At 41.2% G+C, this 25,261-nt stretch overlaps 2 protein-coding genes across 2 annotated transcripts in view; both read right to left on the bottom strand.

Annotated features, from left to right (window-relative positions):
• LOC132398629 (arf-GAP with GTPase, ANK repeat and PH domain-containing protein 3-like) overlaps positions 1-14,808 on the bottom strand; it is a 501,357-nt gene extending 486,549 nt beyond the window's left edge. Inside the window, exon 1 of the mRNA XM_059978331.1 lies at positions 14,136-14,808. Within this exon, the coding sequence (XP_059834314.1) occupies positions 14,136-14,490 (355 nt within the window). The 5' untranslated portion in view covers positions 14,491-14,808. The remainder of the gene's footprint in view (positions 1-14,135) is intronic.
• Positions 1-25,261, bottom strand: part of LOC132405161 (NADH-quinone oxidoreductase subunit I 2-like) — a 212,667-nt gene that overhangs the window by 94,124 nt on the left and 93,282 nt on the right. The window lies entirely within an intron of this gene.

Raw genomic sequence — 25,261 nt, 5'->3', positions numbered from 1 at the left:
TCATTTTGTCATACAGAACAGCTAGGTATGCCACATCTCCATATAAAAGTTCAAACTTGTTTCCCAAGCTCTTGTCGACTTGGACCAAAAACTCAATGACAGTATCAAAAAGATCAAAGAAACATTTTAAACTGCAGCCTTTTGACAACCAACGCACTTCAGTGTAAAGAAGCAAGCATTCAAACTTTTCATCAGTATCTTGACATAACTGGCACATTATTCTGCTATTTAATGAACAACAAACACAAAATGCTGGTGAAACACAGCAGGCCAGGCAGCATCGATAAGGAGAAGCACTATCGACGTCTCCGCCCAAAATGTCGACAGTGTTTCTCCTTGTTCCACCAGCATTTTGTATGTGTGTTTGAACTTCCAGCATCTGAAGATTTCTTTGTGTCTGCTAGTTAATGGATGAATTTTAATTTTGTTGATAGTAGATATTACAATAATCATGCTTGAAAAAAGTCACTGGCTGCGAGATGTTGTCATTGAATTGCACAATGGATTGCAAACAGACTTGGGATTTCTTTTTTCCTAACTGCTACTAAACTAGCATGGCGACCTGTCATACATGGTGCTTCATCTGTTGCACAAGAGATCATGTTCCTAATCGGAACACTTCTATCCTCAATATACATTTAAAGCTTGTCGTAGATTGATTCTCCATTGATATTTGTTTTAAACTTTTTACAAAAGAGAAACTCTACATAAACTATTCCATTTTTGATAAACCATACATATGCCATTAGCAATGCCTCATTGTCTCGCACAGTTGACTCATCCAGTTGTATCCCAAATTCTGTTTTTTGTAGCTCTGTGCAGAGTTGATATACTCAATGTCTACACTCATTTCATCAATGTGATGAGCTACAGAGATATTACTTGGAGGAACTGATTTTAAAATACTGGTATCCATTTTGAGAACAGGGATAACCACTTCTGATGCAATAAGCATTATTGATCTTTCACCAATTGTATGAGATTTTCCACACTTAGCTATAATTTTTTTAATGTTATAAGCAATGAGACCACTATCAAGGTCAAACAAATGGCTTGAGTGTTCAACGCATTTCAAATGCTTCTTTCATCTTCTGTAACTGAGCAATACCACAACTAGCCTTTCCAGGGTGTCTTTTACTAAAGTGTTCCTGCAATCTTGATGGTTTCATAGCTTCATTAGACAGTACAGTATTACAAATAAGACACATAGGCATCACTGATGTGACGGGAATGAAATAAAACCACACTCCAGGTCTGGCACAGCATTGACGCACTTTCTGTAGCTTCTGTTTCTTAGCAGGTTTAGAATTCAAGGCTTCACCACCTCCAGACTCAGAGATCATATAGTATGCATTTATTCATCATTAACAGGGCTAAATTAAGGTAAAAAGTTAACACAAACTGGGAATGGCTATTGGATGTTGACAACGTCAGCGAGTTGACATGGCCAGCCATACCTCATGCCTTAAGTTAGGGTGCCACTTACCCCGCAACCCCCCCAAGAATCTTGAATGACAACTTTGACTGCCCCCATTGGGAATTAGTGCTCTAGGAAAGACCAAGTATACTGTATCAAGTTTGCTAATAGAAGGTATAGCAAAAAAGCAAGCTGGAAAGGGGGAACAGATTTTCTGCAAATTGTTAAGGATAGTGCACATATACTATAGCAAATGACATGATTTTCTTTTGTTTGTCATGGAAAATGCAAGGTTATCTATTTCATTTGGAAGAACAGTTAAACGTGACACAACTGCTAGTTTGTAACATGCAGAAATTTATAATACAGATCCACCGATCAAGTTTGCATAGTAGTACAGGTAGAGGAGGCACCACCACAGCTCCAGCAGTCCAGGTTTGATACTGAACTCTGGTGTTGTCTGTGTGGAGGCTGAAACTTCTCAGTAACCACACAGATTTCCACCAAATGCTCTCCTATCTCCTAAATTCCAGGAATATGTGGATTGGTAAACTAACTGGCCACAATAGACTGCCTACAGTGAGTAGTTTCATCAAGAAATGAATTGGAATGAGAGATGAATAAAACGGGATATTAATAGAATAAGTGTAGTTGGGTATTTGATGGTCAGCACAGACTCAGTGGGCTGAAAGACCCATTGCTATGACAAAGATAATTAGGAAGGTAAATGGTAGGTTCCTTTTTATTGCAAACAGTCAGAAGACCTGACAAAATTACAGAGTTGTGTTGAAAATTTAGAGGGAGGTCTCAAGATGGTGCTTATGGAGTAAACCGCTTTTGGCTTTGCTCCAAACCTTTTACGTTTTTTTAACCTACAAACACCCCTTAAATGATCTTTTTTTACTTATTCTAAAGGGGTTTAAACATATAGAATTTTTCTTTTTAACTATTCGATCTATTTTCAACTCGCTGAAATGTCTAAAGTAAAAGATTCGGAACAGACAAAAGAACCGATAACTTTAGAAACTATTGTAAAGCTTATAGAAGATAAATTTGCGGGTCTGGAGAGAAAAATTACCGATCAGCTTTTTGCGTTTGATGAGCATTTAAAATCATTCGAAGGAGAACTTAAAACACTTTCACTGAAACTACAAAAACAACAAGCAAATATTTTGGTACTTGAAGAAGCCGCTCATAAGAAAGAACACATTATCGAAACTTTGTAACAAGAGCAAGCTTCGACTTCTCAACAGATGGATCGTTATAAATCTAAAATTATTGATCTTGAAAATCGCTCTCGAAGACAAAATCTTCGGCTAATTGGGATTCCGGAAAAATTTGAGAGCAGTGATCTTACCGTTGTCTTTTCTAAACTTCTAATGGATGTCTTCGGTTCAGAAGTTCTGGACTCTCCTCCAATAATCGATCGTGCTCACCGTATCTCTCGCTATCATTCTGATTCAGATAAACCACGGCATGTAATTCTCCGGATCCATTACCCTCATATCAAAGAGCAACTGATTCGAGCGGCTCGGAAAAAGGGTATGATTAACTTTCAAGAATTCAAATTTCGTATTTTGGAAGATGATAGCCCTGAAGTTTTAAGGGCAAGAATGGCTTTTAGACCGGTTATGTCTAACTTTCACCAGGAAGGCTACAAGCAAGCGCTGTTATTTCCAGCACATCTGAGAGTTACTTCTGAAGAAGGAACTGTTCGGCTGTTTAAATCTCCAGTGGATGCTCAAAGTTTTTTGGAACAATGACACTCTATCGGATTGACTAAAGTAATAATTAGTCTATAAATTTCGATCTCTTACAGAATGATGGGGTTTTTTTTTTAGGTATGGCTGACATGTATTTTTTATATATTGTAAAAGTTCTCTTTTTTTTTGGTTTATTCTGATTTTTTTTAATATTTTATTCATCTATTAACCTTGAAAATAACTAATTAGGGTTCCTTTTTTTAAGTTTGTATAAGCTTTTTTTATATTTTTAACATTTAAATATTAAGATTTTTTAAAAAAAAATAATAATAAAATGGCGTTTCTTCTTCCCGACAGACTCTAGTGCTTGGAACGTCATATCCATTTTGATGAGTTTGTAAGTTTTAAACTCTCATTTAAAATACTAATTTAGTAGTATTTATTTATCGGTTTTATCAATTTAATTTTTTAACCCTTTTGTTATAAAAATACTAATTTTATATTTTAACTTTTGTTATATTAACCCTTTCTTATAATATGGGTTGTTTGTATTTTTTTCAATTTTTTTTGTCTGAGTTGCCGTCTTGAGACACGGGGGTAATTTTAGTATTAGATTGCCTGCTTGCCTCTTTTTGGCTTTTTTTCCTGGGGTTTCGAGGGTGGAGGGAGGGGGATTTTTCTTTTTCTTTTTTTTCTTTTTGCTTGCTTTTTGCATAGTTTTATTTCATGGGCCTATATGAAACTACAAAAATGGTTGCAGTGCCGTGACTTCCGGTTTCTCCTTGAACTCACTTCCTTCTTCCGGGTTCATGAGTTCACTTTTTTTTTTAAACTTATGTGTTAACTGTAATAAATATTGTCAATATGGATAGGATTATTAATTTTGTTTCTTGGAATACTAATGGTTTAAATCATCCGATCAAACGGAAAAAAATATTCAAAGTATTCCATAGAATGAATGCTAATGTTATTTTTGTGCAGGAGACTCATGTAAGGAAGGTGGATAGTCAAAGTTTTTTTAGGTTTTGGAAGGGGAAACAGTATCACGCAAATTCGCAAGCCAAAGTAAGAGGTGTTTCTATTTTTATAGACTCATCAACTTCTTTTATACATCATGAAACAATTTCAGATCCACAAGGTAGATTTTTGCTTATTACTGGTCTACTTTTTAATCAAAAAGTTGTTTTAGTTAACGTTTATGCTCCAAATACTGATTGTCCTGAATTTTTTAAATGCTTATTTACATCCTTTCCTAATCTGAATCAATATAGACTGATAATGGGTGGGGATTTTAACTGTTGTTTAAACCCTGTGATGGCTAGATCCAAGCCTACCCAAACTCTTCCGAATAAATCTGCTTCTCTTATTAACTCTTTTATGATTGATTCAGCTATTTGTGAAATTTGGCGTTTTCTACACCCTAATGACAAAGAGTTTTCACACTTTTCCCATGTTTATCATAATTACTCAAGAATTTATTACTTTTTCATTGATCACCATTTACTCACAGACGTTACTGATTGTAAATATGACTGTATTACCATATCTGATCATGCACCTCTGAAGTTATCTATTAAAATAACGGATTCATATATCAATGCTAAATTTTGGAGGTTTAATCCTATTTTATTGCAGGATTTAGACTTTGTTAACTTTATTAAACAACAAATTGATTTGTTCTTCGCAACAAATTCTACAGTAGAGATCTCTAGTGGAATTTTGTGGGATACTTTTAAAGCATATATCCGTGGACAGATTATTTCATACTCTGCTGGAGTTAGGAAATGAACTAATTCTAAAATATTAACATTAGTTGATAAAATCAAAGCAATTGATGAAATTTATTCAATGACCCCCAGTAAAGAACTTTATAAAGAAAGAGTGGAACTTCAAATGGAACATAGTTTATTATTATCCTCTTCGATTGAAAGTCAGTTAATTAAATCAAAAACTCAATTCTATATGCATGGAGATAAGTCTAAAATTGGCTAACCAATTGAAAATTGTTTTGGATAAACGACAGATTACTAGAATTCGTAAACAAGATGGTACTCTGACGATCCACCACAAAGAGATAAATAGAGCCTTTCAAGATTTTTATAACTCCTTATATCAATCAGAATTCACCAAGGACTCTTCTATAATAAATGAATTTTTAAGGAAATTGAATATTCCAAAAGTAACTGTTGAGGATAATGTAATTTTAGATACACCTATTACGGAGTCTGAAATAGAAAAGGCTATTTTTTTTAATGAATTCTGGTAAAGCTTCTGGTCCAGATGGTTTTCCTGTAGAATTTTTTAAATCTTTTTCTCCGATACTTTCTCCTTGGCTTTGTAAAATTTTTGAAGATGTATTAAGTATAGGTAAATTACCACAATCTTTTTATGAAGCTTCTATTTCTTTAATTCTTAAAAAAGATAAAGACCCTACTGAATGTGCATCCTATCAACCTATATCCTTATTAAATACGGATTTTAAGATTTTCAGTAAAATTTTGGCTATTAGATTAGAAAATATATTACGTCGAATTATTTCTGAAGATCAGACTGGATTTATTAAAAATCGCTATTCATCTTTTAACATTAGAAAATTAATTAATATTATTTATACTTCTTCATCTAAAATACCAGAATGTGTTATTTCTTTAGATGCTGAAAAAGCATTTGACAGAGTTGAATGGCCATATTTATTTACTATAATGCAACAATTTAATTTTAGTTCGAAATTTATATCATGGATTAAATTAATATACCATAAACCTTTAGCTTTGGTTTTTACCAATAATCAAAGATCCCCTTTTTTCAGCTATTTCGTGGTACAAGGCAAGGTTGCCCTTTAAGTCCTTTACTATTTGACATTGCTTTATAACTGTTGGCTATAGCTATTCGTGAATCACCTAATATTCTGGGTATTACCCGTGGGGAGAGGACATATAAAGTATCATTGTACACCGATGATTTGTTATTATATATATCTGACCCTGAAAAATCTATCCCTGCTATTTCGTCTTTGCTTGCTCAATTTAGTAATTTTTCTGGTTATAAATTGAATTTTAACAAGAGTGAACTATTTCCATTAAATATGCAAGTTCCAATTTATAAACATTTACCATATAAAATTGTTACAGATTATTTTACTTACCTAGGTATTAAAATTACTAAAAAACATAAAGATTCATTTAAGGTTAACTTTTTACCTTTAATTGATCAAATTAAGCAACTTGCTATTAGGTGGTCTGCACTATCTTTGTCATTGGTTGGTAGAGTTAATGCTATTAAGATGATGATACTACCTAAATTCTTATATTTATTTCAAGCATTACCAATTTTTATTCCTAAAACTTTTTTTGATACTATTGACTCCAAAATATCTTCTTACTTGTGGCAGAACAAAAATCCTAGATTGGGTAAAAAAATATTTACAGAAGCCTAAGAAGGAGGGCGGCTTGGCTTTACCAAACTTAAGATTTTACTATTGGGCAGTCAATATACGGTATTTAATATTCTGGACACAAGAATGGACTATAGCTACTTGCCCACAATGGGTAAATTTGGAATGTAAATCTGTGCAAGATTTTTCACTGATTTCAATCTTAGGATCTTCACTTCCTTTTTCTTTATTCAAATTGAATAAACAGATAACTAATCCTATAGTCAGATATACATTACGAATTTGGTTTCAATTTCGTAAATTTTTTGGTTTGAATAAATTTATTTTATCATGTCCTATAATAGCTAATTATTTTTTTCGGCCTTCATCTATGGATCAAGCTTTTCTTTTATGGAAAACAAAAGGTATAACATGTTTTCGTGATCTGTTTCTGGATGATAACATTATGTCCTTTAAACAGCTATCTAATAAATATAATTTACCTAAAACCCATTTTTTTAGATATTTGCAAGTTAGAAATTTTTTGTATAATGAGTTACAGTCTTTTTCGAAAGAATGTCCATTGGACATTACAGATAGAATTTTAGCCCTTAATCAAAAGGGTTTAGTAGCTATCATTTATAAGATGATCATGAATTTACAGTTAGATGTATCAGAAAAAAATTAAGAAGGAATGGCAAGAAGAGTTGCATTGTCCTATATCTACTGAGCAATGGGAAAAAATTTTATTATTGGTAAATTCGTCCTCTATTTGTGCTAAACATGCCCTAATACAATTTAAGGTTGTACATAGAGCTCATATGTCTAAGGATAAACTGGCTTAATTTTATTCTCATTTTAACTCAACCTGCGATAGACGTCATTCTGATGTTGCTTCATTGACTCATGTGTTCTGGTCTTGTCCTTGTTTACAAAATTATTGGAAAGATATTTTCAGTATTATTTCAAAAGTCTTAAATATTAATTTTCAACCACATCCTCTTACTGCAATTTTCGGTTTACCAATGACGGATAATAATCGTTTATCTGCTTCATCTCAAAGAATGATTGCATTTGTTACATTAATGGCTAGAAGATCTATTTTATTGAATTGGAAAGAAATTAATCCTCCAACTGTATTTCAGTAGTTTTCTCAAACTATTTCTTGTTTAAGTTTAGAAAAAATTACAAGTGTGGTTTTTGAACTTTCAGTTAAATTTGAAGAAACTTGGAGACCTTTTATTCAACATTTTCACATGAGTTGAATTGTCTTTTCCTAAACCTTACTTATATTATCCTTAATTAATTGGATGGAGGTTCGGAGTTATTGGCACGACTATATATGTATTTAATATTATTCAATGGCCCATGTTGGTTAGTGTTTTTTTTTTGCTTTTTTTTCTCTTTTTACTTCTTTGTTCATTAATGTTCTGGGTTTGAGAGGTTATATATTTTTATTATTACATATATGAATGTCTATTTAAACGATTAATTATGTACTCTCAAACATTTTGTATTCATGTTTCATTTATGTTTGTTTAAAACTAATAAAAAGGTTTAAAAAGAAAAAGAAAATTTAGATATTTGTCCATACTTATTTGAGTATACTGCAGACTGAGATGAATAAATTTTAAGACAAGCATTTGAATAATGGATCCTAAACCTCTGATATACTCACGATAACAAAGTGAGGAGGCAGAATGCTGCAGTTTATAACACGGATGACATCAGTCTGCTGCAGTACCTCCTTGGAATACAGCAGGATTCAATACTGGTCAGCAGAGCTGGGATCCTTAGTAAGAGAGCTATCAGAAAGCTAAATTACAATCCATATTACAGAAATATAAAGGCTGAAAGGTAATGGAGCAAATGAAAATGTCACAATAAAGCAGAAGGAAGAGTTCAAGAACCTTGTAGTGCAGAGAAGAGGCAGAATCTTTATTTTAATTATAAAGAATGGACTAAACTTCAGATGCATAGTTACACAATTTTTAATTTACTGGACTTGTAACCCAGAGATTTTAATAATGACAAAGATACACAAGTTCAAATCCCATAACTGCTGTACAAATTAAATTTAGTTATCTAATGAATTTAAAATAACAATACTGAAGCCACAGAATTGTCATGTAAATTCACTTAAGGGAAGAAAAACTTGCATCATATCCCTGATGCTGATCACAACTGCCCTTAATATGGATGAGCAAGCCGGTCAGTTCAAATTCCATTGGGGATTGCCAACAAACTTTGGTCCACAGGTGACATCCATATTTCAAGAATGAATTAGAAAAAGGAATGACAAAAGGGGTCGGAACAAATTGGTCCAGATCGAGCAGCAACTATAACCTCAACTGCAATCATATCTCTGCATCCTCTTCCAGTATGCTTTGACATTCTTCTTGAAACATTTATCCATGTCCCTTTCACATAATGTTATAGCCTCTGGCACAAAATCCACTTGTTCAATTAATTTCCTGGAAGAAAACTACTACCTTTTTAAAAAATCATTAGAGTTCACTCATATCACTACCAATTTTTATTTAAATTAATGGCCTGTATTTATCAAACAAGTACATATACACAATCCTCAGAAGTGCAAAAACATGCTAGACCAGTAGTTTACTGCTCCGTGCCATTGTATATTACTAAAAGCTGCATCTGACATGTATACAATGGACCTAAAGAACTTATCACAATCAAAATAGCCATTACACTAACCTGCCAAATAACAAAATTGGTAAAATTATTCTCATGAATTATACACACAGTTCTGCTTTTCCCCATGGTTTCATTTAAATAACTTTTGCAATGTTTCAGCAATCTGCAGGACCCAGTCGATGTAATCCCACATTATTCACATCATTACATAGTTGGAGGGTGGGTTTGGTTGGCTGAGGCTTCAGGATTAAAAGGAACTTTGAGAACAGGAAAGAAATCTAGCCAGAGCCCTCTCCTGATCAAGGTCTGCAAATACCGGGACATCAGGACTTGACTGTGAACGTTTGACAGATCTGCAAATTAACCAATAGTTTTGTATTTGAGAGTATGCACATTTCCAAACATACCCAGAAAGGAGTTTTTTTTTGGCGGGGGGAGGTTAATAAAAGACATACAGCTCCAGATGCAGCCCAGAAAACATCAAATGGGTACGACTAACCAAAGGTAAAATTGTCTAAAAATAAACCAATATTGTTCTGGGAACAGCAAACAAACTTACATATTTGCACAAGTAACTCAGCAGACAATCCAGTAACTGGATCTCATCTTTGTCACAAGACAGAGAACAGTACAGAGGAGGAATTAAACTCTCTCTTTTTTGCTTGTACATGATCCAAATCCCTCCTTTGAGCTCTGAACATATTTTACTATAATGCAACTGTATGAAAAAAATGAAAAAATTGCTTACATTTTATTTCTTCAATTGAACAAGCATCCCAAAGATGAAATATACTTACAGTTTTAAATCTTTGTTACAGGAGGTCTCAATGCTGATGACAATACTTGAGCCCTGCCCTACATATCATTATGCTGCATTTACTATAGATCTTCCACTCACATGCTACATACATTTACTTAGCACATCTGCCATATCAAAACGACCCTCTTCATATGATTATTACCAAATGACTGAGGGCAAATGATCTAAAGTTCAATCGAAGATGCAACCTTGAAGAAGCCCCTCGGTACAGGTAGAGATTTAGGGCAGGAATCGATCTCGATGCAAGTTTGCCAATCACAAAAAGCAGAATTAAAGGAGCACAGAATGTCACAGGGTTGGGGTGACTACAGACATAGGGAAGGGTAAACACCACAGAATGACTTGCAAACAAGTAGTATTTAAATCCAAGCCACTACTTAACCATTTGTTTGTGGATTTCCGATAGTATAGGTGCAATTGGTGAACAGAAGGTGATGTGATTTAGGTAACAGGCTGCAGTTTCAGATGACTTCAAGCAACAAGGTCAGTCAAAATACTGGTCCAAAGATGCAAGGTTGGGAGTCAGAGTAACACATGAAAACAGCCCCTTCAACCCAAATCATCCATGCCAAATAAGATGGCCTCTAAGCTAGTCCCACCTGCCCATGTCCCTCAAAACCTTTCCCATTCATATACTTGTCCAAGTCTGTTTTAAATGTTGCTATTGTACTTTCTTGTATCACTTTCTCTGACAGTTTGCTCGATACACCAACCATCTGTGTGAAAAAGTTACCCCACAAGTCCCTTTTAAATTTCTCCACGCTCACCTTAAACCTTTACCCTCTAGTTTTTGATCCTCTTTCCCTAGCAAAAAGAATGTGTGCAATCACCCTACCAATACCCCTCATGATTTTATAAACCTCTATAAAGTCATTGCTCAGTTTCCAACGCTCCATGGAATAGATTCCCAACCTCTCCCTGTAACTCAGGCCCTTAAGTACTGGCTGGCCAAATTCATATAAAGCCTTTGCACTCTTTCAAGCTTGATGACATATAATCCATAACAGAGCAACCAGAACTGTACACAATACTCCAGACACAGCCCTCACATATATCTTGTGCAACTGCAACATGATATTCTAATTCCGAAATCCAATACCCTGATTAATGAATGCCAGAAAGCCAAACATCTTTTCTATCATCCTGATACCACTTGAATGAAATTATGTACTTTTTCTCCGAGGACCCTCCCAAGCCCTACCATTCAGTGTAAATTCCTGACCCTGGTGTGACTTCCCAAAATGCATCAATGCACTTAACTGAATTGAACACCACTTGCCATTCCTTTGCTCATTTACCCAGCTGATTTAGACCCTCTTGTAACTTTTGATAACATTTTCACTGTCTAAAATACCACTTATTTTAGTCTGTTGCAGATACAAATGTCACCAAAAAATGCTACAAATTTATCTTAAAGCTTGAAGTTGCATTTTGAGACTCCACATATTGAACAGTTTCCCTGTATTTATATATCAATTCCATGTGCCCAAAATGTACAATCCCAAGTTATCCAACTGACAACTATCTTGCCACCTCTTTGCCATTTTACTAATCTATTACTATTACCTCCAAACCTTTACTCATTCCATTGCTTTTTTGGTTTTATCTTCTCACCACATTCTGTTTAATTCAAACATTCTGTTTGTTATTTTTACTTCAAACAAATTCAGGAACCAGGAAAGGAATATGCAACAAATATACCCTACCCCAACCTCTCCAAATGCATATTCCATTATAAGTTAATTATCTCACAGCTGTCAAAGAAACTTAAACCTCACTTTCAAGCACAAATAACAGGCAGAACAAACTGATGGTTAAGGGGCAAAGTCAAACTATCAATGAGCCATTAGCAAACAACAATGATCCAACACACTTTCATAAGGAGTCCTCTATTAACTCATGCACACAAATTATAGGAATATTTTAATAAAATGATGCCACACAAGAAAGCACCCATTGGTAAAGCTCTGGAGTGGAATTCACATATTTGTTCATTAAGTTTCTTCCAGTGGTCAAGTAAACCAGTGTTCGCCACATGCTCCAAATGACTGGGACGCCCACACATTGTTCTGTTACAATGCTGCATTAAAACTAATATTAGGTTCATGAACTTTACAAGATGGGGTCCTCCTGATATGGATTTCACTGAAACAAATGGCTTAATATAATCACATTTCTGCCTACCACAGTGCAGTGCTTGAACAGCTGGCTAATACTGCAGAGCTGTCAATTTGATGAGATCTTCATTCAGACTGCAACAGTGTCACACAACACCAGTGCTCAGGTTGCCCATTCCACTATTATTTGTACTCACTGTTCTGCTCTAATTATGTTACATAAACAAGCAAACATGCAGTCAGCTTCAGGAGTCTACACTGTGCATCAGAAAGGTTCCATTGTTCAGAGTTGCAGGATACAAACTTCAGAATGAACTCAAGCTCAAACCAAGTTCCAGAAATGCCCTCTTCTCTTCTCGTACATGACTTGACTAGGTCTAATATGAGATAGAATTAAACTGTATCCCTTTTACACAAAAACCTTATTTCAGTGTTAGAAATGGGGGGGGGGGGGGGGAGAGAGATCATCTAACAGACACGAAGAAATATTCTATTAATAGCTTGGAGCATCACATCTTATGCCTGTACTTAAATGCTACCATGTTCTTAAAATCTTCTCTTTGTAAATTTAGTTATTGGCTATTTCCATTTCAGTTCAATAAACATGCATATTAAAGGCATGCAACATTTAAATGACTATAGATCCAACCTTCTGAGCTCAATGTAATCAACAGGGCTTTCAACAGCAAAAATCATCCATTTACTACAACCAAAATTGGTTGAAGTTGATCTTCATTCGTCAAATGACAATTCAAGCAATCTCAAATATGAAATTACAGGGAACTAAATAAACAAATCTGCTTTACGTCAAAAACATACAACTTAATTTCAGTAAATCTGCCATCCACTCAGACCTCAATATTCAAATCACCGTTACTCCAGAATCACATTCAATTCATAAGTGTACTCAGCATTAACACATTATGTGACACAATGTATAACTTAACATCCTATGCACTCTTAAACTCTGAATCCAGTTAATCCAGCTCCTCATACAGAAGTACCCCGCAAATATTCTACAGAATGCATTCAATACAGTATTGACAAATCAGATATTCCAAATAATTGCAACCCGCTTTAATTAAACACGAATTAAATTATTCAAGACGAAATAAACGCAGATAAATGTCAAATTAACTCGATTACAACTAGTCGAATGACAATCGGGATTCGAGCGATGAGTGGCCAGAGGTAAAGATGTGATATCTGCAACATTGGAAATCGATAATCGGTGCAGGTGCTCGGTGGTCAGTGTCTATCGATAATCAGGAGTTACTAAACTGTGTTGGTGCCTACATAGGAAGGGTATCGAGATAATAGTCCGAAATCAGTAATCCCTATAGATTCCAGGCGGTGAAGGGAAATCGTTAAAATAATCGGAAAACACTGTTAGTGCCAGTAGTGAAGGGCATAATTGCAATAATCGGAAATCGGTAGCCAGCGCGGCTGTCCGACAGTGAAGGGCCCGTTAATCCGCAATGAAAAAAGGTATCGGTGCTCCATTGTGTGAGAATATCGATGCAATAATCGGGAGTCAGTAACCGGTTTTGATTCTCACGAATGAAGGGCATTGATACAATAATATGGATCGGTATACGGTGTCCGTTCCCAACAGTGAGAGAATATCTAGTCAGTATTGGTTCTCAGTAGTAATTTGCTACCGACAACGTTCGGAGAGTCAGAAATCGATGCATTCATTAATTGAAAGTCAGTAAATCGGTGGGGTTCCCGGTAATCCGGGGTCAGTCATTGTGCTGCTTCCCAACACTAATCAGGTAACGATGCAGTAATTTGGGGCCAGCATCGGGTTTAATTACCGGGTCTGTAATCGATGCTGGTTCCATTGGGTGAGGGTGTATCGATGAAACAACCGGGTCCATAACCTGCTTTGATTTCAAATAGTAAGGTGTGTCAATGCATTAATCGGGGGTCAGCAACGGGTGTAATGAGTCAGTAACTGGTACTGGTTCCCAATAGTAATTGGCTACCAATGCGATAACTGGATTTCTGTCACCGGGCTGGGGAGCGATTGGATGCCATTGCCTACCTTCGATGCTGATGACATGTTCCCGAATCTGGTTCTGCAGCCCCACGTCCTCGACCCTCTCGATCAGGTCGTAGATGGCGTAGATGTTGGGGTGCACGCTCTCGAAGCGCTGAATCTCCGCCCGGATGGCCGCCGAGTTGGACAGCGCCGGAGCCGAGGAGGCGGCAGAGGCCGAGCTGGAACCCGAGTGCGATAGCACTGGCATGGAGCCGGAGCCCGAGCCGCATCCCAAGGCAAGAGCCCCGCCGGGCGGACCCAGTACCGACACTGAGCCCCCGGAGCCCGAGCCGGAGCCGGAGCCAGAGCCGGAGCCCGGGGAGCCGGCCAGGAGTGCCGGCGGAGACTGGAAGTTCATGGCCAGCGGCCGAGGTGAAGGGGTCGGGGGGTGGTCAGGGAGGGGAGACGGGGTCGGGAGGTCGGGTCAGGCGTGGCCCGGGCCCGGGACCCTCGCCGCTGATCACAAAGGCCGGTCCGTTACCTCAACGTAGGGTGCAGCTGCGAGCCTGATGCCGGAGGCCGGCTCCGCTTCGCTCCATCCCCCGCCCTGCTGCTGTTGCCGCCGCCCACCCGCCCGGGTTTATTGTTTGGATTTTCCGCCGCCCGCCCGCAAGCTCCGCTAATTCGGGTCAAACACCCTCCGCGCCGCCCGCACTCTCCGCCCGCCGTGCGCGCACGCCACACGCACATTCACGTCAGCGCGCCTGCACTCCGGGCACGCCCCTGACCACGCCTACCACGTGCTCCAGCCCCCGCCCGCCTGGGTCCGCAGCTGGAGCGCGGGCAGCTGCGACTCACAGCTGGAGTCAGGGACACATAGCAATGCGATGTCCTCATCAACAGAGTAGTCCCGCCCCTACTCCCCAGGGTTATGAGTACTCCCACCCCAGTAACACCTCTCCAAGGTCTTGCACCGGCTGACCTCAATAACCCTGAAACACCTGCTGTGCAAAAATATATTTAACTGTGTCTTAAATATATTTAATGAGGTAGCGCCTCTACTACTTTCCTGGGCAGAAAATTTCACCGATTCAGCCCCTGCTGGGGAAGGCAGTTTCTCCTCATTTCTGTCTTAATTACTCTTGAATCCTAAGGCTACATCCCCTAGTTCTAGTCTCATCGTCCAATGGAAACAATTGCCTCTATCTTATCTATCCGTTTCATAATTTTATATGTTACTGAATTCTTCTCAATCTCAATTCCAACACGTACAATCCCAGGTAGGTACAGTCTCCTCATAGGCCAAACCCCTCATCTCCAAACTTAACAGTGAACCTCCTGTGAATCACCTCCAAAGCCAATATATCTTCTCTCAAGGAGACAAAATCTGCACATATACAAACATTGACCGTGTGTTTGCCAGCCAGCAGAAAAGCTTTCAACTACAACAAGATATATACACATACAGTGGAGGCAGAGCAAAGTGATGATGGCGCTAAACAATGACTCCTTTGCTTGCATCTTCAGAAACAGCTCTATTTCCATCTCTAATATCTTTATTCTTCCCTTTCAATGTTCTTTTGAAGACCCTAACCTGGAGTTTCGTGCTGACTATGGTTCTTTGCAAGAATGGGACCCGCTCTCGGGGTTTCATGAATGGCCATTGTTCGACACGCCAAGGGCTCAGCCTAAGAGTTCAGCTCACCTTTGGAGTCCTAAGATGGAGAGTGACATAGTTAATTCAGAAACAAAGATTCTGAACTTAAACAAGAGTAACTTTGCAGGTATGAGACATGAATTAGCTAAGATAAACTGGCAAATGATACTTAAAGGGTTGACGGTGGATAGGCAATGGCAAGCATTTGAAGATCGCATGGATGAACTCCAACAATTGTTCATCCAAGTTTGGCAAAAGAATAAACCAGGGAAGGTAGTGCTCCCGTGGCTAACAAGGGAAATTAGGGATAGTATCAAGTCCAAAGAAGAAACATATAAATTAGCAAAAAAAAGCAACACACCTGAGGACTGGGAGAAATTCAGAGACCAGCAGAGGAGGACAAAGGGCTTAATTAGGAAAGGGAAAAAAGATTATGAGAGAAAGCTGGCAGGGAAAATAAAAACTGACTGTAAAAGTTTTATAGATATGCGAAAAGAAAAAGATTAGTCAAGACAGATGTAGGCCCCTTACAGTCAGAAACAGGTGAATTGATCATAGGGAACAAAGACATGGCAGACCAATTGAATAACTACTTTGGTTCTGTCTTCACTAAGGAGGACATAAATAATCTTCCGGAAATAGTAAGGGACCGAGGGTCAAGTGAGATGGAGGAACTGAGGGAAATACATGTTAGTAGGGAAGTGGTGTTAGGTAAATTGAAGGGATTAAAGGCAGATAAATCCCCAGGGCCTCTGCCTCCCAGAGTGCATAAGGAAGTAGCCCAAGAAATAGTGGATGCATTACTGATAATTTTTCAGAACTCCTTAGATTCTGGATTAGTTCCTGAGGATGGGAGGGTGGCTAATGTAACCCCACTTTTTAAAAAAGGAGGGAGAGAGAAACCAGGGAATTATAGACCGGTTAGTCTGACATCGGTGGTGGGGAAAATGCTAGAGTCAGTTATCAAAGATGTGATAACAGCACATTTGGAAAGAGGTGAAATCATTGGACAAAGTCAGCATAGATTTCTGAAAGGAAAATCATGTCTGACGAACCTTATAGAATTTTTTGAAGATGTAACTAGTAGAGTGGATAGGGGAGAGCCAGTGGATGTGGTATATTTAGATTTTCAAAAGGCTTTTGAAAAGGTCCCACACAGGAGATTAGTGTGCAAACTTAAAGCACATGGTATTGGGGGTATGGTATTAATGTGGATAGAGAATTGGTTGGCAGACAGGAAGCAAAGAGTGGGAGTAAACGGGACCTTTTCAGAATGGCAGGCAGTGACAAGTGGGGTACTGCAAGGCTCAGTGCTGGGACCCCAGTTGTTTACAATATATATTAATGATTTAGACAAGGGAATTAAATGCAGCATCTCCAAGTTTGCGGATGACACGAAGCTAGACAGCGGTGTTAGCTGTGAGCTGGATGCTAAGAGGATGCAGGGTGACTTGGATAGGTTAGGTGAGTGGGCAAACTCATGGCAGATGCAATTTAATGTGGATAAATGTGAGGTTATCCACTTTGGTTGCAAGAACAGGAAAACAGATTATTAACTGAACGGTGGCCGATTAGGAAAAGGGGAGATGCAACGAGACCTGGGTGTCATTGTACACCAGTCATTGAAGGTGGGCATGCAGGTACAGCAGGCGGTGAAAAAGGCAAATGGTATGTTGGCACTCATAGCAAAAGGATTTGAGTACAGGAGCAGGGAGGTTCTACTGCAGTTGTACAGGGCCTTGGTGAGACCGCACCTAGAATATTGTGTGCAGTTTTGGTCCCCTAATCTGAGGAAAGACATTCTTGCCATAGAGGGAGTACAGAGAAGGTTTACTAGGTTGATTCCTGGGATGGTAGGACTTTCATATGAATAAAGACTGGATCGACTGGAGCTACACTCGCTGGAATTTAGAAGACTGAGGGGGGATCTTATTGAAACATATAAAATTCCAAAGGGATTGGACAGGCTAGTTGCAGGAAGATTGTTTCCAATGTTGGGGAAGTCCAGAATGAGGGGTCACAGTTTAAGGTGTTACAAACCCCGTAACTGGGTTACATACCAGCAAAGATAGAGACGTCCGTTGAAGTCTGATGATACAATTTTTAACAGTATTTATTAGTAAAAATATACAAAAATAATATCAATGCAAATATACAGATAATAAACGTCGTCAATACTAAACCTAAAAGTGCGGGTATAATAATAATAATCAATAAGAAACAAGCTCTATCGTTGTCTAGGGGATATTGAATTGTCTGATGGAAATACACAGTTCGTTTCAGTTCACACAGGCTGCCGTTGTTTGTTTGTCGCTGTGTTGCAATTGTTGGAGTGAGAGAGATAGGAGAATGGGAACAGTTACCGCTAAGCGTTTTGCCAACCTTCCTTTATGATTTTGATCCATCAGTGTCTCGTTGCTGTGGCCGTTCAGGTACGACCTCTCCTTTAGCTAAACTGTTCTTCCGTGATGAGCCCGCCACCCAGACAAGGGAGGACACACACGAGCCCCCACCGGCTTTTGCTATAAAACGCTGTCACTGGATTTCTAGCGTTTCTCCTGGTGCGTCTAAGGGGTGTTCCCCAGACCCGTCTTTTATCCTCACTCACGGGGTCTTGGATGTCAATCAGGTTGGGATGATGCAATCCCTCAACCAGACCACTCTGGTTTCCCCCTGAGGACTTACAATGAATAGTACAGTACTCAATACACAATTCCTTCTCCAAGAGACAATGGCAGTGGTTCCATTCCGCTTATGTCAGGAGACATTCCACCTGGTTGTGTATCCTGCATCTCTCTCTCTCATTTCCTGGCATGCTGTGTATCTCTCTCATCTCCTGGGTCTCATACCCGAAATACTAGCGATCTTGCGATTCTCAAAAGGGGTGGGGGGGCAACTTTGCACCCTTCGGCCCCTCAGAGTTGCTCCACATTCGTAACAAAGGATAAAGGGGAAGCCTTTTAGGACCGAGATAAGGAAAAACTTCCTCACACAGAGAGTGATGAATCTGTGGAATTCTCTGCCACAGGAAACAGTTGAGGCTGGTTCATTGACTGTATTTAAGAGGAAGTTAGATATGGCCCTTGTGGCTAAAGGGATTGAGGGTATGGAGAGAAAGGAGGTACAGGGTTCTGAGTTGGATGATCAGCCATGATCATACTGAATGGCGGTGCAGGCTTGAAGGGTCGAATGGCCTACCCCTGCACCTATTTTCTACATTTCTAAGGTCTTGGGGCTCAGCAGAGAGGCGGATTGAAGGTTGGTGTCATGGCAGGAGACCAGTGTGTTGTTGGAGTAGTGGGAAAATCTACGGCTGTATGCCCAGAGACTCGAGATCTTCGGACACAAAGCTCGATTAAAGCGATGTAATGGACATTGTAAATCAATGAGTTGTTTCTCCCCACTCACTGTGAAAACGGAGACATTTCTTTCCCCTTTATTAGGGAGAGAGAGAGAGAGCCTGTGGTATGTTGAATCCCAGGTGAACAACGTAGTCTTTGGGGTAACTGCAAGTCTGTGTCTTTGCTGTTGCTTTGCTCACACTTCAGTACTCGGTGGCGGGTGCCAATGCATTTGCTCGGTGGGGGGAGCGGGGATTGTTGCTGCTGCCACTTGTTGCAGGAGGGAGGGGAGCTGGGGGGACACTTTGGGGTTCTAATATTTAACTGTCATACATTCTTTGGGGTTCTCCTCTTTTTGAGGATGTTTGTGAAGAAAAAGCATTTCAGAGTGCATATTGTATACATTTCTCTGACATTAAATGTACCTTTGAAACCTTTGATATCAGCAGAACGGTCATAATCACACTGAGTGATGGGGCAGGATTTAAACATCCCCCCCCCCTTACCAAGAAGCATTGATTTCTTGATATGTTCTGTTTCATATGATCTATGACCACTGCACTTCCTCTGTAACTGTAACACATTATTTTGCAATATTATTATTTTCTGTGAAATAACCTCAGCGCATTGCATGATGAAGAACCCTTCCAAGACCTAGCACATACTGAGGTCATGCCTCAATGCTTTCCAGAAATGTTTCAGAATTACGATCACTATTCTCAAAATGCTCTTCCACTTAAACTCTAAACATCTGGCCAAGCCCATTACCTATAGTGTGTCCCCTTCCCTGCTTGGATTGTCTGCATACTGTTCTAAGAAGCTGCAGATGCAGGAAATCTGAAACTAAAAGAGAAAATGTTGGAAAAAATACTCAGCAAGTCATGCAGCATTTATGAAGAGAGAAGCAGAGTTAAAGTTTCAAGTTGAAGACCACTAATCAGAGCTCTGAGACCTAAAACATTTAATTTATCTTTGCACATGTATTGCTTGACCTACTGAGAGTTTCCAGCATATTATTTTTCTATATTAGTTTAGTGTACTTTCTCTACACTGCCTCTAATACAAACACATCCTTCCTTAACTAAGAAGAAAAAATCTGTACACACTCATCCAGGTTCAACAGAGCCTCAAAAAGTTGCATTAAAACTTCCCTAGTTTTATACTCCAGCTCCCCTTACAATGAATGTCACCATCCTATGTGTGGTGAACTCCTCCCTATTTTCTTACTTTATTTGCACACTAGCTTTCACGTTTTATAATCAGATTCAGGTTTACTATCATTGACATATGTTGTGAAATCTGTTGACTTGCAGCAGCAGTACAGTGCAATACATAAAAATTATGATGAATGGACAGATAAAACAGAGCAGAATAGTGAGGTGGTGTAAAGAAATCACCCGTTCAGAAACCTGATGGTGGAGGGGAAGAAGCTGTTCCTAAGATGGTGACTGTGCATTTTCAGGCTCCTGTACCTCCTCTTTAATGGTAAAAATGAGTAGCAAATCCAGGATGTTAAGGGTCATGATGGATGCTGCTGCATTGCAGCTTGAAGATGTCCTCAATGATGGGGAGGCAAAAACCCATAATGGAAGCTGGATGAGTTTACAACCCTCTGCAAATTTTCCTGATCCACTCCATACCAGACAGTGGTGCAACCATTCAAAATGTTCTCTGGGGTGCATCTATAGAATTTTGCTAGAGGCTTTGATGACATATTGCTTGGGGGATTTTAACAAGACCAGCTTGAAAAAGTTTCTAAAGAATTATTACCAACAAATCACATGTAGTACCAAACCAACACACAGGACCACTATGATGCACCATCAATAACTCACTCTGAGACGTAAGGCGAGATATCGGCTTTTATTGACTGAAGAAGGAACCAGCAGTGAGTGACCATCATATTACATCCTGGAGAATGAGGCAGAGGATCAGACCTCAATCGCCTTTATACAGGGGTCTGTGGGAGGAGCCACAGGAGCAGTCAGAAGGGGGCGTGTCCAGACAGGTACATAGTTCACCACATTCACCCCCCCTTTGTTTGAAAGAGTCCCCATGTGGCAAAGTTTTGTACAGGTCAAGTCTAGCAGGTGGTCGAATCTGTCGCTGCGATCTACGTAGCACCGGCTGTGATTGCACCGATGCCGGCAACATTGGTGATTGCACAGGAGACGGAGGTTGTGCTGGTTCCAGCTCATGCATGTGCGAGGCACCTGGTATAGAAATGTCATGAGGAGTCCATGTAGGGCCTGGTGAGCGCAGTGTCACCTCGGGTACAGGGTTCATAGTTACCAGAGAGTGTTCGGGGTAGTGGTCTGCTGCACCTGCGGGCGCCAGGTCGCGGATGGAGACCGTGTCCTCCCGCCCATCAGGTAAGACCATGTAAGCATACTGGGGGTTCGCATGCAGAAGGAGAACCCTCTCGACCAGCGGGGAGTATTTATTGCTCCTCACATGTTTGCGGAGCAGCACTGGCCCCGGGGACATCAGCCAAACTGGTAGAGTGGTCCCAGTGACAGACTTCCTGGGAAAAGAGAATAGGAGTTCGTGAGGGGGGGTGGGGCCACCATCCAACCACCTGGGCCCTCCAAGGGCTTGTGCTTGGCTCAATGATCCCCTCCCTGAGCAGCCACTGCACCGGTTTACAGTCGGGGTCAGGTTGGCGAACAGCGGCGGGGGAGGGACCTCGAGAGTGGAGAGACTGCAAGTGGTGTCGGTAGCGCAGCTGTCGTGTTGGATGGGATGTGTGTGTTGCTTTGTGTGTGTGGTCAATGGTGATGAAGTCCCACAGAACTAAGGATTCCGGACAGTGATTGGTGGGAGGGGCCCGTCATATGTCATAGTCACACTTTCGAGACGGCTCTGGAAGTCCAGCCCCAATAGCACAGGTGCGCACAGATTAGGCATGACCAGTAGCGCAAAGTTCCAATATTCTGTGCCTTGCACCACCAATGTCGCTACACAACCCGCCCAGATGTCTGTGGAATGCGACCCAGAAACCAAATGGATCTTCTGACTTACTGGCCGTGTTGCGAGTCCGCAGCGTGGCACTGTGTCCAGGTGAATAAAACTCTTAGTGCTGCCCGTGTCAAACAGGCATCTAGTCCTGTGCCCCTCCACCCGGATGTCCATCATGGACCTTGCAAGTGGGTGTGGGGCACTTTGGTCGAGGGTCACAGTGGCCAGAATTGAATCGTCGTCGGGGTACCCGGTAAGCATCAGAGGGCCGGGGGCGGGGCATGCTGACGTCGACAAAGATGGCCGCCCATATCCGGGGTACCCGGTAAGCATCGGAGGGCCGGGGGCGGGGCATGCTGACGTCGACAAAGATGGCCGCCCACATCCGGGGTACCCGGTAAGCATCGGAGGGTCGGGGGCGGGACGTGCTGACGCCGACAAAGATGGCCGCCCACATCCGGGGTACCCGCTAAGCATCGGAGGGTCGGGGGCGGGGCATGCTGACGCCGACAAAGATGGCCGCCCACATCCGGGGTACCCGGTCAGCATCCGAGGGTCGGGGGCGGGGCGTGCTGACGCCGACAAAGATGGCCGCCCACATCCGGGGTACCCGCTAAGCATCGGAGGGTCGGGGGCGGGGCGTGCTGACGCCGACAAAGATGGCCGCCCACATCCGGGCATGCAAGATGGCAGCCCCCACGTTTCACCCGCAGCGCTGCACTCCGCTCGCAGTTTAGACTTACAGACCTTGGCGAAATGGCCCTGCTTTCAGCAGCTGGAGCAGGTCATTTCTCGCGCTGGACAGCGTTTACGAGGGTGCTTTTTGTGGCCACAGAAATAACAAAGCACAGGCTTCTGCCGTGGTCGGGTTCGGGGGGCTCGTGGAATCGTGACTGGCAGCGGCGATTTCGCTCGTGGGAGCCGGCGGTGGCCGGGTCTGAGGCATCCACGGAACCGGCGGGGAATCGCGTGACTGGACAGCGTCAGCATAATGCAGCGCAGCTTCCAGAGCGTTGGCCGTCTCAATCACCGAGCGTAAGGTAAGATCGGAGTGTTCCAGCAGCCGCTGGCGCATGTACACTGACCTCAGTCCCATCACAAAGGCGTCTCGCACCAGCAGCTCCGCATGCTGTTCTGCCGTCAGCGTCTTGCAGTCACAAGGTCGGACGAGTGTCTGTAGTGCTCGGAGAAACTCGGCACTCGATTCTCCAGGCCGCTGTTGCCGGGTAGCTAAACGATGTCTTGCGTAGACGGTGTTCACCGGCCGCAGGTACTGTCTTTTGAGGGCGTCCAGTGCCCCTTCGTAGGTCAGCAGGTCCCGGATAATGGAATAAACTTTTGGGGTGACCCTCGAGAGGAGAATTCTGTACATAACGGCAGGGTCAGTCGCACGAAGCTCCACCAAGTATGATTGGAAGCATGCAAGCCAGTGTTCAAAGGCAAGAGCTGCTTCAGGGTCTTGAGGGTCCAAATCCAACCTTTCCGGATGTAAAACGGTTTCCATGTTTTAAAACTTTCAGTCAATAAAATTGATGCACCATCAATAACTCACTCTGAGACGTAAGGCGAGATATCGGCTTTTATTGACTGAAGAAGGTACCAGCAGTGAGTGACCATCATATTACATCCTGGAGAATGAGGCAGAGGATCAGACCTCGATCGCCTTTATACAGGGGCCTGTGGGAGGAGCCACAGGAGCAGTCAGAAGGGGGCGTGTCCAGACAGGCACATAGTTCACCACACACTGTTACACTACCATCAAGAGTGCTTAACATCCTATCTCAGGCCAACACTTTGGAAAGTCTGATCACCTGCCTGTACTTCTCCCTGAGTATAGGCAGAGACTGAAAACTGCAGTACCAGAAGGAGGTATGGACAAGGGAAGCACAGGAGTGCTTATAGGACTGCTTTGAATTGGTGGACTGGACTGAATTATACTCAGGGATCATCTTTGTGTCTGAATGAGTACACCACAGCTGTCACTGACTTCATTAAAACCTGTGTGGGTGAGTATATGCCTACATGATCATACTGTTATTATGTCCGTAGCCCCCTCCTTTGTGAGAATCGCCAGATCACTGTTGGGTTGAGTCAAACAGGGGGGGCCCCAAGACAGGAGGGGGAGACATGCAGAATGTCACATTTCTCCGCCCCCATAGCGATGTAAAGCTACGGGACATGGCCATTGTCTCTTGGAGACAGATTTGTGGATTGAGATGCTCTGCTACGTGAATGCCCTCGGGCAAAGTGGGCTGGTTGAGGGAGAGATTGCATCACCCACAACCTGATTGACATCTATGACCCTGCGAGTCAGAATAAAAGAGGGGCTGCAGGAACAACCCCTCAGACGCACCAGAAGAAATGTTAAGCGACCACTTAACAGCAGACAGTCATCGGAAACCAAGCCACATGCGTTCAATTCCGTGGCTGGAATTGGTGGCTGAAACCCTGGAAAACAGCTTTTAGCGAACAACAGGGAAACCTGCTCCCCTGACTCAACGGATTGACATCTTAAAAGACTTGGGCAAGTTTAAACCGCATCACTTTTAAACCCAACAACACTGCAGCTTGAACGAACTGATAGTGACTTATCTTTCCATCGGACAATACAGTAACCCCTAGACAACGATAGAGTTATTTCTTATGGGTTATTATTATACCCGCGCTTAGATTTAGTATTGACGATGTATATTATCTGTATGTTTGCATTAATCTTCTTTTTGTGCCCTTTATCAATAAATACTTTTAAAAATAGTACCGTCAGACTTCAACGGACCTCTCTATCTTTGCTGGTAAGTTACGGGAATTTCGTAACACTGTACATACCCAAATCAAAAGCCATCGATGAACCATGAGGTTTATAGTCTGCTGAGGGCTAGATCTGTAACACTCAAGTCAGGTGACCCAGGTCTGACTCTCAAAGGGCTATCTCAAGAGCAAAGGTGCAGTTCCAAACAAGGTTAGAGGCAAAATTGGTGCAAGGTTTGTAAGACCATTACTTCCTCCAAAGCGAAACTAAACATTATGAATGGCAGTGAAGCTTCACTCCCAGATGAACTCAACAACCTTTAATCATGCTTTGAAAGGGACAATAAAATTACTGCTATGAAGATCACTACAGCATCCAATGACCCTGTGACCTCTGTCTCAGAGGCTGATGTCAGGCTGCCAGTCAGAAGTTTCCACCTGCTTCAAAAGGGTAACAATTGTACCAGTGCCCAAGGAGAGCAGGG

The sequence above is a fragment of the Hypanus sabinus genome, chromosome 1 (genome assembly GCF_030144855.1).
Source record: "Hypanus sabinus isolate sHypSab1 chromosome 1, sHypSab1.hap1, whole genome shotgun sequence".
In the NCBI taxonomy this organism is placed as follows: domain Eukaryota; kingdom Metazoa; phylum Chordata; class Chondrichthyes; order Myliobatiformes; family Dasyatidae; genus Hypanus; species Hypanus sabinus.
The sequence above is the reverse complement of the archived record's forward strand: the minus strand, read 5'-3'. Positions and strand labels throughout refer to the sequence as shown.